Raw genomic sequence first — 17,630 nt, 5'->3', positions numbered from 1 at the left:
GCACTTGATTAAGAACTTCAAAGCAGACGCTCCACTATGGTGTCCTGTATCCAAAGAGGTCAGAGGAAAATCTCCAAGTGCGGCAATGATGACCTCAAGAGAAGTAAACACAACTGAAAGAGATACCTAGAAAAGTACAAGTGAGCTCATAAGGATTTAAAACAATTTTCCCGCTAAAATGTATGGTGCATTGATTTACATATTTCTTTCGATGGAATGTATTCATATGACTAAGCTTTTACAAACTATTGGACAAATGGAAGATACCTATTTCGTCGATTCATATAAAGAACTCAATCGAGTAGCGTAATTCTTCAAAAACCTTTCCAACCATGCACCAAGCCACCAATCATATGTTATATGCGGTTTTGGAAACAATAAAGGCGCTCAATGTACCTCTTTATATGAAACAATTGTACCTCTTTGGTTATGTAAATTTAAAATAGATAAAAGAGTGAACTGGATATTGATGTAATCAACGTAGAAACAATAAAGGCGGTCAAGATCGAAGCACATACCTGTGTTGGAATTGAGGCTTCCCATTTCCAGAAAAGAATCCAGCTACCAGGACAGCAAGTGAACGGGTATATGGTCCAGAATTGAGGCGGTCATACCAATTAAATTTGCTTATGGAACTAAAGTTTCATCCACGTGCCTGCCCAGCAACTGAAATACCAAGACTTGGTATATGGTCCCAGGCATGGACGGGTCTAAGGGGGTGCGAGGATGTGCGGCCGCACCCCCTGATCCCCCCCTAACAATTTCGAAGAACGATATTTGGGGACGCCATTATTGGTGACAGACAGAAACCGTTCCCAAATGACTAGTACGGACAGGTTTTACCTTCTTAGAGGTTGTTTTGGTTCGTCCCTAATGACTAGTAAGGACGGTTTTTTACTTTCTTAGGGACAGTGTTTGTCCATCCTTAATGCCATTTTTTTTCCTAGTGTGTGTTTGGAAGTACTTAAGTATATAATTTTGCGCCCCTACATCCAATACCTGGATCCGTCTCTGGTCCTAGGGTTCTAAGAATTCATGGGGCTTCCATTCTACCAACAAAAATTGACTTACATCTAAATCAAATAATTGTATGGCTCTATAATATTCCTCAAATAATCATTATAAACAAATGTCTATACAATTCCATCTTCCAAGTAAAAAATCACTGTACTCAACAAAAAACAAAGTAAAAAATCACTCGATTAATACCGAGAAATCAACGATTATCCTACTTCAAACATGACGTTAGACGACGTGAGTAAGACACCACGGTATACACAAATTCAGAGATTGATGATATGTAACTTATGTGTAAAACTGAGAGGGATCTACAACGGCGTTATCCACAAGGCATCTACCGCGCTCGTAAGACACGGTGGACACCTAGTATATACTATATAATACATAATAATATACAATACTACACATACATGTGGCGATGGTCGTGGTGGTTATATTGTGGTGATGGTCGTGGATGTGATGGTTATATGTTGGTGGTGGCGGTGGTGACTCGATAAAAGGGTGTATAAGCTAGATAAATAAATTCTTAGATATTATGCTATAAAAAAACAGAGACCCAACAGCGCAGCATCTGATAAATCCGAAGGTTTGATGGGCTTAACGGGTTTTAAAACAACGCAACCGGATAAGTGCGAGAATCCAAATCGACATGGTGTTTCACAACCGACCCGACCCCATGAATGATACAACATGTAGGCACCCAATAATTCCCACCCCTACATCAGGTGAGATTAAGGTCCCTGAGGCACGGAAAATTTGGCCCCCTATCCAACATGGACTGGGACAACAAGTTAACAGTATTACCTTCCTACTAGTGTAAACTACAAGAAAACTTCTATTTCTGGCTAAACCGATTTGTATACAGATTGGGTCTTTATTCTCTCTTATCAATCTTCGTATCTTTTTTAAACTCTCTTTCTCACAAATCTGATTTTCTGTAGTTTGGGAATAACAATGAGAAAGATGATCAAAAGACAACGACGTTCAATGCCGATTCTGATCCCGGACGATGTCATCACCAACAACATCCTTGTACTTTTACCAGTTAAATCTATCTTAAGATTCAAGTCAGTATCTAAAACCTGGTACTCTCTATTTTCTGACCCTGATTTTATTAAAGTTTACCATAATAATGCCATTAAACAAGACAAAATTAATCTCATTGCCCGTAACAGGTATACTAACAGACTATACTCCATTGATCATGATTCCTTATTATCTAACAAACCTCTCCGTTGGATCGATTACCCATTCATCTCTTTTAATAACTCCGATCTTCACTTTGTTTGTTCTTGTAATGGTTTAGTTTCTTACACTACTAGGAATTGTTATGATGGTAGTCTTAGGTTTTACCTCTTGAACCCATCTACTACTGAATTTAGAGAGCTACCACAACCACCTATCAATGGTAAATTAATTTGTATAAATGTCGCATGTGGTTTCGGTTATAATTGCAAGCTTGATGATTACAATTTTATCGTTATTTATAGCAATAATGATGAATATTCATACGACTACGAATACTTAAGTCAGGTTTGGCTCTATACTCTAGCCTCAAATTCGTGGGAATTCATTGACAACATTCCATACAAGATCAATCCTAAAACATGTGGTATGTTTCTCAATGGGGTTCTTTATTGGGTGGCAATTCCATGTGCAGCAGCAAACTACAATAAGGTTTTACTTTTATTTCATATGGTTGAGAAGAGATTTCAAGAAGTATCGATACCACTATCGATTGCCAAATCCTTGTCGGGAACGGGAGCTCTTGGTGTTTTGGTAGACTATCTATGCACATTTTATACTATCCCGGAGGATCAGACTGAAGGATGTGTGATGAAGGATCGAACTGAAGCATGGGTTATGAAGGAGTATGGTTCTTGGACTAAGGTTTTCACCATTACTGACTACAGTGATACTCGTTTCAAATTCGTTAATTGCGTGGAACCGTTGAAGTGTCTCGATAACGGTTATATGCTACTACAGAAAGGTTTTACGGATTTACTTCTATATGACCATAAGCAAGAAAAACCTACAATTCGTAAGCTAAGTTTTCCGTCAGTTTTTCAAGCATTGCCTTGTGTTGGGACTTTAGTTTCACTAAATTCTAAAACTTATTTCGGGCAACAACTAGAGAAAAAGCCTGAAGAGAAAGTTTCACTCGAATCCTCAAATTTGGAGCAAGAATCGAACAAAAGGGTTGAAAGAGAACGAGGACCATTGCACGATTTACTTAAATTGTTTCGCTGACCTTTACATTTGTATATACTCAGGCTTAGGGTTAGTATTTTTGCAATAGCTTTTGTGTGCCTCAACTTTTGAGTCACTTTTATGTCTTAAATGAAAAATATGAATTTTAATTGTATTTTTGAGGAATTGATATCCATGCCTATTGGTACTATTAGAGATTATGAGTTTTTTTTTCATTTGTCATACTATGTCTGACTTGCTTTAACTCTATTTTTAGGTTAGTAAATCAACCTTGATTCAGAGTTTCAAAGCAGGCGCCCCACTATGTGTCGGTAAGATGGTAAGTTTAATTTGTCTTCTCTCTCAATTGAACACAAAACAAAAATCGAAGATGATTGTCCGCCTCGCAGATATCCAATTGGACTATTTGTTGGAGCAAGATTATAAAGGAGAGTTGTCCCTCTAAATCATGGTCTGACACGCAGCAAGGTTAAGATTTGGCATAGATATGTGCCAAACAGAGTATCACGGTCAAACAAAAATCTCATTCTTCCTTCCAAGTGCTCGCACTCCTAACCTGTCAGTTGAAGTGGCACTGCTATGAGAGCAGGATGGCCCGTGCCGAGTTCCTGCCCCTTTCTTGCTTCTTGTCTGTCTCGGTTGAATCTTTGGAGCAAGTTCGAAGTAAGCGATGGGGGTGGATCCATCGTTCATCTTTCTACTTGTATTTACCATTATGTGGGTTCATCTTTACTCTTTAATATGAAATCTAGTTATGTCTATCTTAACTCATTGTTATGACGAAAGCAAGTAATCTAAGAAAAAATAATAGGAAATAAAGAACATCTACAAGAGATTTATGTGGTTCGGCTGGTCAGACCTACTCCACGATAACAACTACGCGATGATTTCAACTATGATAAGCAAACAAGTTACACAAGGGATTCGTGAGAACTCGAGACAGATATTTCTTAGGTTTTTAGTAATATATTCCACTCTGACTCTCTCTTTCTAAATCCGAAGACTACATGTGATGATGCAAAAAATGTCCAGATGTTGACTGACGTCAATAAGTCAAGAATAGACCAAGAGTCCAACGGGTCAACCTGGCTTAAGGCAGCAGGACTGTTGGGCCTTGAACGCTCCGACACCTACGCCCAGAACTGGGAGGTCGACCCGGATCAGCTAAGGGGATCCAGCCCTGTTTCGATCGTAGCACGATCTGATCAACCCTGGGATTCTCTAAAGAAGTAAGGAGGAGTCCACGTAAGCAAGGTTGATGTCTTACGCCTGAAACTAGGAAGGCAGAAGCGAGTCGCGCGCTTGCCGACTCAATCCCGATTCTTCCTAAAGATCTTAGTCGGTTAAAGATCTTAAGTATTTAAGCAAGTTTGGGCTTCAAGAGTCTTAAAGGAGGAATTATCTCTCCAAAGATCTATCGCCTCGGCAGGATATCTACGAAGTATCCTAGAACATAAGAACTTCTATTTTTTCTAGATACGAGATAACTCTAAAGGAAAACCCTAAATAGAAACATTAGGGAACTTACTTAACGGTAGATGGCAACCACCTCACCTACACTACATATCACAGTCGGTCTAATACAGCCTATAAAAGGCCATCCATCGTCTTCCACAAGACACGATCATTTTTCACGAAGTAACACTTACTCGCCCCCAAAAGGTTCAATCAATATTCAATATTTTACTTTAAAGAGCAATCTGACTGTCTTGAGCGTCGAGCGGTTTCCGAACCCTTTGCAGGTTTCCCCCAAGGTTTCAAGGAGCTAGGAGCGAGGAGAAGGAGCAAGAGTAAAGAGCAGGAAGAAAACATCTCGGTCAACCAAACGAAATACTCTATCATAACGGACGATGTCATGCATCACGTCACGATTTCTTGCTAACCTAACGGAGGACTATTTTTCGACATCAGCAACATGGATATGCTAACACTAATAACCGACATAAGCCCTGCTATGCATACCAGATCTGTCTCGGAACCCTGCTCTGCCTCGGAGCCCTGCTAACGAGTCCAAAGTTCCACGTTGAGACCGCCTTGTAAGCGGGTTGGCGGGGTCAGAAACCGAGTTAGATATCAACCCCTATTTAAGACACTTTCAACACTCATCTTCCTTTCTCTAAACTTAGATGTTTTTAATCTTGGGAATGTGGTATGGCCCTATTACTTCTATTTAACTTCTCCAGACCCTCCCTCTGTTTTGGCTCTACAATTCATCTTGTGTACATATACTCATGAGCAAATGGCTTATTTTGGTTCACAAAATCGGTTATGTGTCCACCGATATGGGGTCAGCCAACAACTGGGGTAGTCAAACCAAATTTACTATAGTTAAATGAGTTCGGGATTACGCCAATAACATAATGGGAGTTCCTCTAAAACTTCCCTGATTTGTACCTCAATAATACTTGTTTATCTCGTACAATCCCATGTGAAATCTAAAGCAAACAGATTAGTACTTGCTTCCTAAAATCGGAAGGAGAATACTCCAAACACCGTCGGAGCCTTGATTTTTTGAGATAAAACCAAGGAAAAGACTTTGGGAACCCTTTGCTAGGGGAAAAACCTTTACTATTACTTGATTTTAAAAGATGTAAACTGACTTACAAACTAGAGAGCTTCCCTACTTATAGGCCACACTATTACATTCCCTAGGCAATTACAAGACACTTCTTAAGACTAAACTCTTACATCACCTAGACACTTCATTAATATTTAGAATTTAATAATCTTTGACTAATTAAACTATTGACTTGACTGCTCCAGACTTCAGAGAATTTCTGCAATCTTCTGGAATCATTTGCATCAATCCCTCATTCTTGAAGAAAACTCGTCGTCGAGTTAGTTGTTGCTGCTCCGTTTCCATGATATGCATATAAATCAGAAACATTAAAAGTAGAATGAATTTCTCATGTCCTTTCGGACTCATGCGATAATGCGGCAAATTCGGAAGGCTAGCTCCTGGGACCAATATGATGTTGGATACTTCTCGTACGTGGTAATCCGACAGATATATCACTTGAGAATATTTCAGCAAATTCTTTTAGTAGTTCTTCAATTTCAGTAGAATGTGTTTGTCGTCGTCGTTCCTTCACCTCTTTCAAAACAAGAGCATATGTCGTCGAATCCGCCTCACACTCTTGTAGAAATGGTTGAATATGAAGGGAATTATACCCTTATACTAGTATTTATAGAGGATAACGACATTTAATGTCTAACACTAGTATCTGATGGGTCATGAAAATGTCCCATCAGAGTCGTTTAATTTAGTCGAGTTAGTCGGTTTCGAGTCTTTATTATAATAAAATGGTTGGTTTTCTTGATTAGGTGACTTTTGCGGAGTAAGATGCGAAAAACGGTTAAAAACGAGGAAAAGATGCATGAAGGGTATTTTGGTCATTTGGAGTCAAGGACAATCTGCTAATTTGGCCAAGGTTAGTGCGTGGCTGAAAAGTAGAGGTCGAGACGAGTCCGTAGGAGAAAACGGAAGTTAAATCGGAGTCCGGATGAGCGAACTAGGCAAAGTCAAAGATGGAGTCAAATCAGGTTGACTAGCGGGACAATGTCGGGCATTATTTTGGCGCGCGGTACACCAAGGAACACGTGGCGCGCTCCGGAGATCGTTGCATCAAATTCCCGTATTTCCGCTTAACAGCGAAATGGCCCAATGACCTTGATCCGGTGTATCCGAAGCAACTTAATACCATAGACCCGGAAGCAACGTTTTAATCTTAGCCGCTCCCTTCCGCGTGTCCCAGATCCAACGGCTCCCGTAAGTCCCGTGTTTTACATTTATTCCGTGCACCCGAAGCAGCCTAGATCCCGTACACCCAGACACGTGTCTCCCTCTAAACACTCCGGATCCGCGTGCCTCAAAATCTAACGGCGGCTGTTTCGTCCCATCGTAATATGTTGCTTCCGGCTATACCATAGCATCCAAATTTCCCAGCCAAACCCTAGCCGCCACCAGTCAACCGAACTAATTAGGGTTTTCTCATTTAACCCCCTAAAATTCCAATTTTAACCCTCTTTGTTTTCTTTTTACCATTTTAACCATACTAAACCCCAACTCTATAAATAAAACTCTTGAACCTCCATTAAACCGAGACTTGCAAACCCTCTCAAAGGGCTTCCTTATCTAATTTCTAAGCCATTCTCTTTCTATCTTCTAACCCTAATCCCCCATTCTTTTCTTCTACTTCCTCTTACCTAATCTTTCTTCTCTACTACCTAACCCATTTTTCCCATTCTTTTTCTATCTTCTCTACTAATACTACTATTTCTTCTCTACCACTATTCTTTCTACCATTAATAGTCATCTCCTTCTTTCTTCCATATTCTTCCATCATCTTTATCCCCTTTCATCTCTTCTTTCTAACTTCTTTCTACATCTAATTTCTTCCTTCTTTTCCTTCTTTTTCTTATTTGGGTGGCAATAAAATAGCTATTACTTGGATTTCTTGGAGTAACATTCTTGAGCATAAATGGAGCAAATCTTGGACAAATTGGAGATACATGAGGATATGGAATTTGAGCATTCTTGGTGATTGCTTTCCATTAATTTCTTAGTATTTTCATTTATTTTACAATGTCAATGAATGTTATTCTAGATTCCATGTATAGTTAATTTAGCAATCTAAGGTTGTGAATGAAACCCATTTTGGATCTTTATAATACTTGTTCTTGATTAATTAAATCCTTTGATGTGCTTCAATGCCTATTGATTGTCATTTCATGTTGATTCTATAACCTTATTATCATTCATGTATTATAATTAGATATTTCATGCTTTTACTGATTTATTAGATGAGATATGCCTTTTAGATCTTGAATGATAGTGTAGGAAATTAGTTTTATATGGTAGTCAATCATACATTCTTAATTATAAAATTGTTTTATCTAGAATATCATCCGGAATCCAAATAGTTCATTATATTGGATCCCGAGTAAATACAAAAGAGATTTAAGTAATTAAGTGCTTGTTTTATAAAGTGAAGTTATGCGGTGGATTTTATAACCTTAGATATCTTCTCCCCTCTCTTAGATAGTTTAGATAGTTTTATTTGTTTCTTTATTTTACAAATCAATCATCAATTCTATGAAGTGGGGTGTGTGTGTGTGTGTTAGTCTAAGTTAGCTATTGACATTTTGATTATTGGGTTAAACCCGCATTCAATATCTGAAGTTACCCACCTATCAAATCAAAATTAGGTCTAATCCCGCAAGTATACGGGGTCAAGTTATAGTATTTCTAATAAGTCGAGTATCGTCCCAAGAGACAAGCTATTTTATCTAAATCTCGAATTAAACCCCCTTTCAAACTTTTGATTTGATTTGGAAACTACTATGAAAAAAAAAGCAATACTAATAGACTAATAAGAATTAAATCAAGATGAGAAGAAGAATCTAGGGTTTTCGATTTCACCACATAGATGGACTACTTAAAACATGCATTAATTAACAAATCCCTTTTCTCATGTATAACTCAAAATTTAACATAATAAACTATTTAGATTTCGAAATATATTCTTTAATAACACAATTTAAAATCAAGAATGTATGATTGACTACCACATAAAACTAATTTCCTACACTATCATTCAAGATCTAAAAGGCATATCTCATCTAATAAATCAATAAAAGCATGAAATATCTAATTATAATACATGAGTGATAATAAGGTTATAGAATCAACATGAAATGACAATCAATAGGCATTGAAGCTCAAAATAAGGATTCATTGATTTATAACATATCTCAAAATAAGCCCAAATATGGGTTTCCTCTACACCCTAGATACAAAATTTAGCTACTCATGGAATCTAAAACAATATTCATTGAATTCATAAAATAAATGAAATTACAAAAGATTAATGGAAAGAAATCACCAAGAATGTTCCCAATCCATATTCCCATGTATCTCCATTTTGATGTCCAATTTAAGCTCCAAGTATCTCAAGAATATTGCTCAAAACTCCAAATAATAGCTTATTAGAAGATAAAAGAAGAGAAATTTAGAAGAGAGATAGAAGAAGAAGAGATTTTAGAGAATAAGGTATGGAGAAATTAGAAGGTTAGAAGAAGAAATTAGAAGGAGAAAGTAAATCTAGAGAAAAGATGAAGGTGGTAGAATGGTGGCTAGGATTTTTAGTTGAGAAGAGGTAGAGAGAAAAGGAGGCTAAGAGGGAAAAGAAGAAGAGTTAGGGTTTTACAACTACAAGAAGGAGGAAAGAGGGGCTAAGAAAAAAGAGGTTGGTTGGTCTTCTAAAGGTGTTTATATAGGATTAGGGTTGAGTTGGGGTTAAAATTGGTAAAAAGTGGAAAGCTGAGGGCTAAAAGGGTTATAAAAGGGTTTAAAAGGGCAAAACCCTAGTTAAGCTGGCGGCTAGGGTTTAAAGTTGGGAATTCGGATTATTGGATATAGCCGGATGTAAGATATTAGGTCGCGGTAGGGACAGCAGCCGTCTGATCTTGGCGCGCTCGAATCTGGACGGACAGGAGGCAACCACGCGTCCCGGTGCACTATCCTTATGATACTTCGGTTCACACAGAATAAGCAATAAAGGGTTAAATCATCCGAAACCGTCGGATCTTGAAAACACGGAAGCGAGAGGCTGAGATTAAAATGTGGAGACGGGCGCTACCAAGTTAAGTTGCTACGGATGCACGGAATAAGTACAAAACACGGGATGCACAAGAACCGTCCGATCTAGGACACGCGGAAGGCTACGGTCCAGATTAAGACGTGAACAAGGGACTACCGAAGCTCGCTGAGACGCGCTACACTGGATGATTCACGATGGTCCCACTTCGCTGCTTAGCGCGAACACGCGATTTAGATGCTCCGACCTCCGAACTACGACACGTGTCCCTAAGCATACCGCGGGCCAGAAACTTGCCCGAACTTGTACCGAATGCTGACCAAATGTTGACCTGACTTTGACCTTGGTTTATTCCTTCGTCCGGACTCCGATTTGACTTCCGTTTTCTCCTACGGGCTCGTCTCGACCTCTATTTTTCAACCACGCACTGACCTTGGCCAAATTTCCAGAATGCCCTTGACTCCAAATGACCAAAATACCCTTTGTGCATCTTTTTCTCATTTTTAACCGTTTTTCACACCTAACTCTGCAAAAGACACCTAATCAAGAAAACCAACCATTTTATTACAATAAAGACTCGAAACAGACTAACTCGGCTAATTTAAACGACTCTGATGGGACATTTTCATGACCCATCAAACATCCCCAAACTTAGATTTTGCTAGTCCTCGAGCAAAACAAAATAAAAGAAAAACCTAACTCACTGTCGGAGGAATCCCGGTTGCATTTAGCATATGCAACAAGCCATTAAACCCCTAGGTTGCCCTAGTGGACGAGTTTTGTCTCGTGAGGGTTTCCAGAGAATATACCCACAAAATTCAAAAAACATTTCAAAAATACAATAGGGTCCAAAAGCACTCAAAGTCAACTAAGACGGACTAAAAATGTTTATCTCCTAGAAAATTTTAGCAAGCTAATAGGAATCAGTCAAAGTTAACAACACTATACAGACGCTAAAGATCTCTTCACTAGTAATCTAGACTCAAAGTGTACGTGACTAGCCACAATGAGAATCATTTCAGTTCCAAGCAGGCAGAGCCTTGGTCCCTATCTTAATACATTTCGCCTCGACTTTGGCCTCACAGACATACGCTCTAAAAGATGAATTACTCAGAAATGGTTCGCTCGTATGTGCGAGTGTGATCACTAAACTTGAACTCAACACATAAAAAGGGTGAGGACAACATTTTAGAACGAATGATCTACGAAAAGGAATATAACCACTAAATGGAATGGGGAAGCTCACTTACCCTTCTCACCCACTCTACCTTATAATAATGCTTCCTAAAGGTCAACGGATACAAGTGATGATATGGATGGTGATGAGATCCCGAGAATGTCGACGCCTTCAATGCTAGATAACTTCAAGAAACTTCCATACTTAGCTTTTTGCTTCGAACACTTATTTTACATAACAAACTAAAGTTCACATGAACTTTTAGACACACTTTCTGTTTTTTTGAGATTTTTTCTTCATTTTTTCATTTTTTCATTTTTTTTTTTTTTTTTTTTTTGAAACTCAACTATAAACAATACAAACAATGCAATACCAACACTAGTATTCTCAACAATCGACTTTTCTATTGTTCGCACTTTGCTTTCACATTCTTTACTTTCCATGCCTTCATTCTCGGGAATCATATGATGAATGGATGGTGGAGTATCCGTCTTCCTAAAGTTGACACTATTATCGGGTTCATTGACTTCAAGAGTAAGGTTTATTCGCTATCCTGATGTCACTCCTAGTGGCTATGGAAGTTGAGCACACGTGATCAAATGAGCTCTTTTTACAAATTTGCGAGGTTGAGTAGCTCTTCACTCTACTCGGAATCAGCGCAGAAGAGTACACTCAAAGGTAATAAAAAGGCTCAGAAATCTCACAAGGGTTAAGTCTCCACTAATGATTAATCTAGTTCTCTCAGAACCGTCTACCCTTCACTTCCATAATACTCACGTGGCTAGCACACAGACGACCTCAAGACTCGAAATTCATGAAGAAACCTTTAACAACCGGATAGTACGATCAACTCGACTCTATAACTATTAACAAGCCAGAAACAACCATTAGACTCACATTTTCGGTCCAAAATTGAAAAAAATTTGAACCCTCTTGAATTTTCGAAATGAAGGACTTAGCAAAAAGTTCTTCCCCATCCCCAAACTTAAACCGAACATTGTCCCCAATGTTCTGAAGACCATGCCAAAATAAGAAGATGAGAGGAAAAATATTACCAGACTCCACTGTCCTATATCAGAAGCATGGGTTGCCTCCCAAGAAGCGCTAAGTTTAAAGTCTTCAGCCAGACTAAGCTGATCATCGGGAATCACTTCTGATAGACTGGATTTTCAATAAAAACATCCACGGTTTCGGGCGATATTTCTAAAAATGGTTTTAAACGTTGACCATTGACTTTAAAACAAACACCATTTTTATCCTCAATATCGACCGCACCATGAGGATACACAAATTTGACAACAAAAGGCCCCGACCATCTAGAACGAAGTTTTCCTGGAAATAAATGCAAACGAGTGTTGTATAAAAGAACTTTTTGACCTGGTGAAAATGATTTTCTCAAAATGTTTTTATCATGAAACACCTTCATTTTATGCTTATACACTCTAGAACTCTCATATGCATCATTCCTCAATTCTTCTAACTCACTAAGTTGGAGTTTTTTCTCTCTACCTGCGTTGTCAAGCGAAAAGTTCATTTGCTTGATAGCCCAATATGCTCTATGCTCTAACTCTACAGGGAGGTGGCAAGCCTTGCCATACACCAATCTATATGGAGACATTCCAATGGGAGTCTTAAACGCTGTACGATAAGCCCATAATGCATCAGTTAGTCGTAATGACCAATCCTTTCTATTTGGATTGACTGTTTTCTCAAGAATGCGTTTAATTTCCCTATTGGAAACCTCAACTTGACCGCTTGTCTGTGGATGATACGGGGTGGACACTCGATGAGTAATACCATACTTTTTCATTAGAATCTCAAACTGCCTATTACAAAAGTGTGTTCCCCCATCACTAATAATCGCACGCGGTGTACCAAAACTAGAAAGGATGTTTTCTTTTAGAAACTTGATCACAACTTTGTGATCATTCGTTTTGCAAGCAACCGCCTCTATCCACTTAGACACATAATCGACCGCGACTAGAATATATAGATTGCCGAAGGAGTTCGGAAATGGACCCATGAAATCGATGCCCCATACATCGAAGACCTCAATGACAAGAATAGGATTTAGGGGCATTATATTTCTACGTGAAATACTCCCCAACTTCTGACATCGCTCACAAGCTACACAATACGCATGGGTATCCTTGAATAAAGACGGCCAATAGAAACCACATTGTAAAATTTTGGCGGCCGTCTTTTTGCTACTAAAGTGACCCCCACATGCATGGTCATGACAAAAGGAGATGACGTTGGTTTGTTCACTATCAGGGACACATCTCCTAATTAACTGATCGGGACAATACTTAAACAAGTATGGATCGTCCCAGAAGAACCGCTTTACCTCAGACAAGAATTTATCACGATCTTGCTTAGTCCAATGTTTGGGCATTTGTCCCATAACAAGATAGTTAACTATGTCTGCGAACCAAGGTAATTGGGAGACTACAAGAAGTTGTTCATCGGGAAAACTCTCTCTAATAGGTAACTCATCATTTACGGACTCCACAACAAGCCTAGACAAGTGGTCTGCTACAACATTTTCGGAACCTTTCTTATCCCGTATCTCTATGTCAAACTCTTGTAGCAAAAGTATCCATCTAATCAACCTAGGTTTGGCCTCTTTTTTAGAGAGGAGGTACTTTAATGCGGCATGATCAGAAAATACTATGACCTTAGAACCTACTAGGTATGATCGAAACTTCTCTAAGGCATAAACAACAGCTAACAACTCTTTTTCAGTGGTCGAGTAGTTGAGTTGTGCATCATTCAACGTCTTACTAGCATAATAGATTACGTGAAGTAATTTGTTTTCACGCTGACCTAAAATGACTCCTATTGCATAATCAGATGCATCGCACATGATCTCAAAAGGAGCTTTCCAGTTAGGCGGTTGAACAATAGGAGCAGTAGTAAGCAAAAGTTTGAGTTTATCAAAGGCCTCTAGACAAGCATTATCAAAGACAAACTTGTTCTCTTTTGCCAAAAGATTACAAAGAGGTCTTGATATCTTACTAAAGTCTTTGATAAATCGACGATAAAAGCCTGCATGACCTAAAAAAGATCGGATGTCTTTAACTGTTTTTGGTACAGGAAGACTTTTTATCAACTCTACTTTGGCTTTATCTACTTCTATACCCTTAGCTGAAATGACATGCCCTAGGACAATTCCTGAACGAACCATGAAATGACACTTCTCCCAATTAAGCACTAAATTCTTCTTTTTACATCTAACCAACACGAGTGTGAGGTGATGTAGACATTCATCAAATGATGACCCGAAGACTGAAAAATCATCCATGAAAACTTCGAGAAACCTTTCTACCATATCAGAAAATATGCTCATCATACAACGTTGAAAAGTAGCGGGTGCATTACACAACCCAAACGACATACGACGATAAGCATAAGTTCCAAATGGGCAAGTGAAGGTTGTTTTCTCTTGATCTTCAGGAGCAATGGCAATTTGATTATACCCGGAATAGCCATCTAAGAAACAATAGTAACTATGTCCTGCCAGTCTCTCGAGCATCTGATCAATGAATGGAAGAGGAAAATGATCTTTCCTCGTGACCGTGTTCAACTTCCTGTAGTCTACACAAACACGCCACGCAGTGGTCATCCTGGTGGGTATTAACTCATTGCACTCATTTCTAACTACAGTAATGCCTGACTTCTTAGGAACAGTTTGAACCGGACTGACCCAAGTGCTATCTGAAATAGGGTAGATAATACCCGCATCTAATAATTTCAGGACTTCAGATCTCACAACTTCCTTCGTATGAGTTTTAAGTCGACGTTGCATCTCTCTCGATGGTTTAGCATCTTCTTCTAAGTAAATGTGGTGCATTCAAACTAATGGACTTATACCCTTGAGATCGGCTATAGACCATCCTAGTGCCTCTTTGTGTTCTCTTAGGACATCTAACAATCGACCACCCTCTTGTTCTTTCTCTAGCTCAGATGCAATAATAACAGGTAGGGTCTCTGAAGGTCCTAAAAACGAATATTTCATATTCTCAGGTAAAGGTTTCAACTCTAAGGATGGTGGTTTCTCAATAGGCTGAGACGACTCTGAAACAGATGGTGATTTGGACTCATCACTTGCCGATGGTTGAGTTGCCTCTAAAGTTGATGCCATACTTGGTTCAGAGATTGTGAGGGATTTAGTTTTCGCTTTCCATTTCTCAGTATCCAGTAATGGGGTGGAATCTAATAAAGCATTCACCTCATTGATACTACTTTCCTCATCAAAATCTAAACCAAAGTAGGCCAACAATGTTTCCAACGGGTCATCTGATAGAGTTGTTGGTAAAGAATCCTGAACCAACATATCTATCAAATTTAATTTGTTAAAATCATCAACATCATCAGGGTGAAGTCCAGCATGGAAGATGTTCATCTCTACAGTCATATTTCCAAAAGACAATTTCAACAGGCCGCTACGACAATAGATGATAGCATTGGATGTAGCTAAGAATGGTCGCCCTAATATGACAGGTATTTGACTTTTGGAATTATGGACTGGCTCAGTATTTAAAATGATGAAATCAACAGGAAATAAGAATTCACCAACTTTGATCAAAACATCTTCGACTATGCCACGTGGGTGCCTAACAGACCGATCCGCTAATTGAAGGACCACAGAGGTTGGTTTGATCTCTCCTAATCCCAACTGTAAGTACACAGAATAAGGAAGAAGGTTAACACTAGCACCAAGATCCAATAGAGCACGCTCTATTTTATAATCTCCTATGGTACATGGTAATGTAGGACTTCCTGGATCCTTGAACTTAGGTGGAATATTTTGTTGGATGATCGAACTAACATTCTGAGTAAGGAGCACTTTCTTATGCACATTCATCTTACGCTTACTAGTACATAAATCCTTAAGAAACTTGGCGTAAGCTGGGATCTGTTTGATCGCATCTAAAAGTGGAATGTTGATACTAACTTGTTTGAACAACTCCATTATCTCCTGAAACTGAGATTTCTTCTTTGACTCGACCAAACGTTGAGGGTATGGAGCTCTAGGGACATAAGGCTCAGTTACTAAGGGTGGACTTTCTGACTCAGGAGCCTTTTCAGGCTCATCCCTCGAGACTCTGGTTGGCAACGAAGATGGCTCGTTCTCTAACTCTTCCTCTTCAGGAGCTCTTACCTTGTTGTCCACAATTTTACCACTTCTAAGGGTTGTTATCGCATTAGCTTCATCTGGTGGTGGTCTACCCAATAGACCTTTCGGGTTCTACTCAACCTGACTCGGAAACTTACCTTTTTCTCTCTGACTAAAGGCTTCGTGAAGTAGACCTATTTGGGTTTCAAGCTTAGTCAAAGATTGACGGGTAGATGTTTCTAGCCTAGTAAAGGATTGACGGGTGGATTCTTGAAATTCCTCATGGTTCTTAGTTAACCTGTCCTGGTTCTGAGCTAGCATATGCATGGTGTCCTCTAATGATGTCTTCTTTTCAGGTGGATGTTGGACACTGGGTTGAGCATAAGGGTTGCTAGGTGCATTAAACCCATGAGGGTTCATAGAACTACTAGGCTGACTCTGGTATTGACCTTTAGACCAAGAGAGATTGGGATGATTTCTCCAGCCTGGATTATACGTGTTAGAGAAAGGATCATACTTCTGACGATTGTCTTGCCTAGAGTTTTGATAGAGAGCATGAGCTTGTTCTTTGTTAGCAGACTCAAAGAATAAGGCACATTTGTTCCCCGTATGAGTAGGGTCTCCACAGACTGAACAAGGGTAAGAGATGGGTTCATTTCCAACACTCATGACATGAGTGGGATCCTCCGTGAAGGTTGTAGAAATGGTTGAATATGAAGGGAATTATACCCTTATACTAGTATTTATAGCGGATAATGACATTTAATGTCTAACACTAGTATCCCAAGATCATCATGCAAAACTAGTAATTAACTAATAGGAAGACAATAGATTACCTTAATCGTTATTTACCTCAAGTTAGTTGAATAGATTAAAGAAGACCAAGAGCTTCAAACGTAGCTCCTCTACTTGGGACACCGAATGGTGTATTTAATCTCCCTCCTTGAAAGCACGCTAGCACTCCAATGGTGGTTTGATAATAAGAAGACCTTCTTGCTTGACTAGAAGATAGCTTGGGAATTAGCTCACTTTCTCCTCTCTACTTGATGTGGTAGAGTAAGAAAGCTTAGAGAGAAATTTCACACCTTATTCTCTGCCCTAAGAGTGTTTATATAGAACCCTAATGAAAATACACCTCCTCAAAGGTTTCCTAAAACACCCTTTAGAATAAGATTTAAGGAAATAGTCGAAAATAGCAATTAATGATATTTTCACAATTCCCTAAGGAGGAGGTGTCCAAACACCACGAAACTTTTCGTGCATACTACTGGGTATGTCATCAACTCACCCTCCAAAATTCAGCCCAATCCGAGTCCCGAAAGTACCCGAACCGGCCTAGGCCCAAAACCCTTATTTCGGGCCTTTTTGCTATCTCTTGCCCAAATTCTATTTAGGCCTGTGAGATATGTTTATGTGAAATTCCCAATGTTATATCACACTCCCACTAGTCATATCATCTTATTAAATACCCATTCTTATGTGTAACCTGATGTAGGATCCGATC

General features: G+C 39.0%; 1 protein-coding gene and 1 pseudogene across 1 annotated transcript; one reads left to right on the top strand and one right to left on the bottom strand.

The window, feature by feature from the left end:
* The first annotated feature begins 1,963 nt into the window (after window positions 1-1,963).
* Window positions 1,964-3,429, top strand: LOC147564260 (F-box protein CPR1-like). The gene has a single exon (XM_086644882.1). It carries the CDS (start codon window positions 1,975-1,977, stop codon window positions 3,268-3,270), a length of 1,296 nt encoding a protein of 431 aa, XP_086501008.1. The 5' UTR covers window positions 1,964-1,974; the 3' UTR covers window positions 3,271-3,429.
* Window positions 3,430-12,154: 8,725 nt separating this feature from the next.
* On the bottom strand, window positions 12,155-16,795 carry LOC147564259 (uncharacterized; annotated as a pseudogene).
* Window positions 16,796-17,630: the final 835 nt, after the last annotated feature.

This window comes from Eschscholzia californica, unplaced genomic scaffold, assembly GCF_041429995.1.
Source record: "Eschscholzia californica isolate CP2 unplaced genomic scaffold, dmEscCali1.0.p SCAF_1, whole genome shotgun sequence".
Lineage (NCBI taxonomy): Eukaryota > Viridiplantae > Streptophyta > Magnoliopsida > Ranunculales > Papaveraceae > Eschscholzia > Eschscholzia californica.
The sequence above is the reverse complement of the archived record's forward strand: the minus strand, read 5'-3'. Positions and strand labels throughout refer to the sequence as shown.

Excerpts from the sequence above, each read along its gene's own strand:
- LOC147564260 (XM_086644882.1), top strand. The coding sequence starts at position 1,975 with ATGAGAAAGATGATCAAAAGACAACGACGTTCAATGCCGATTCTGATC.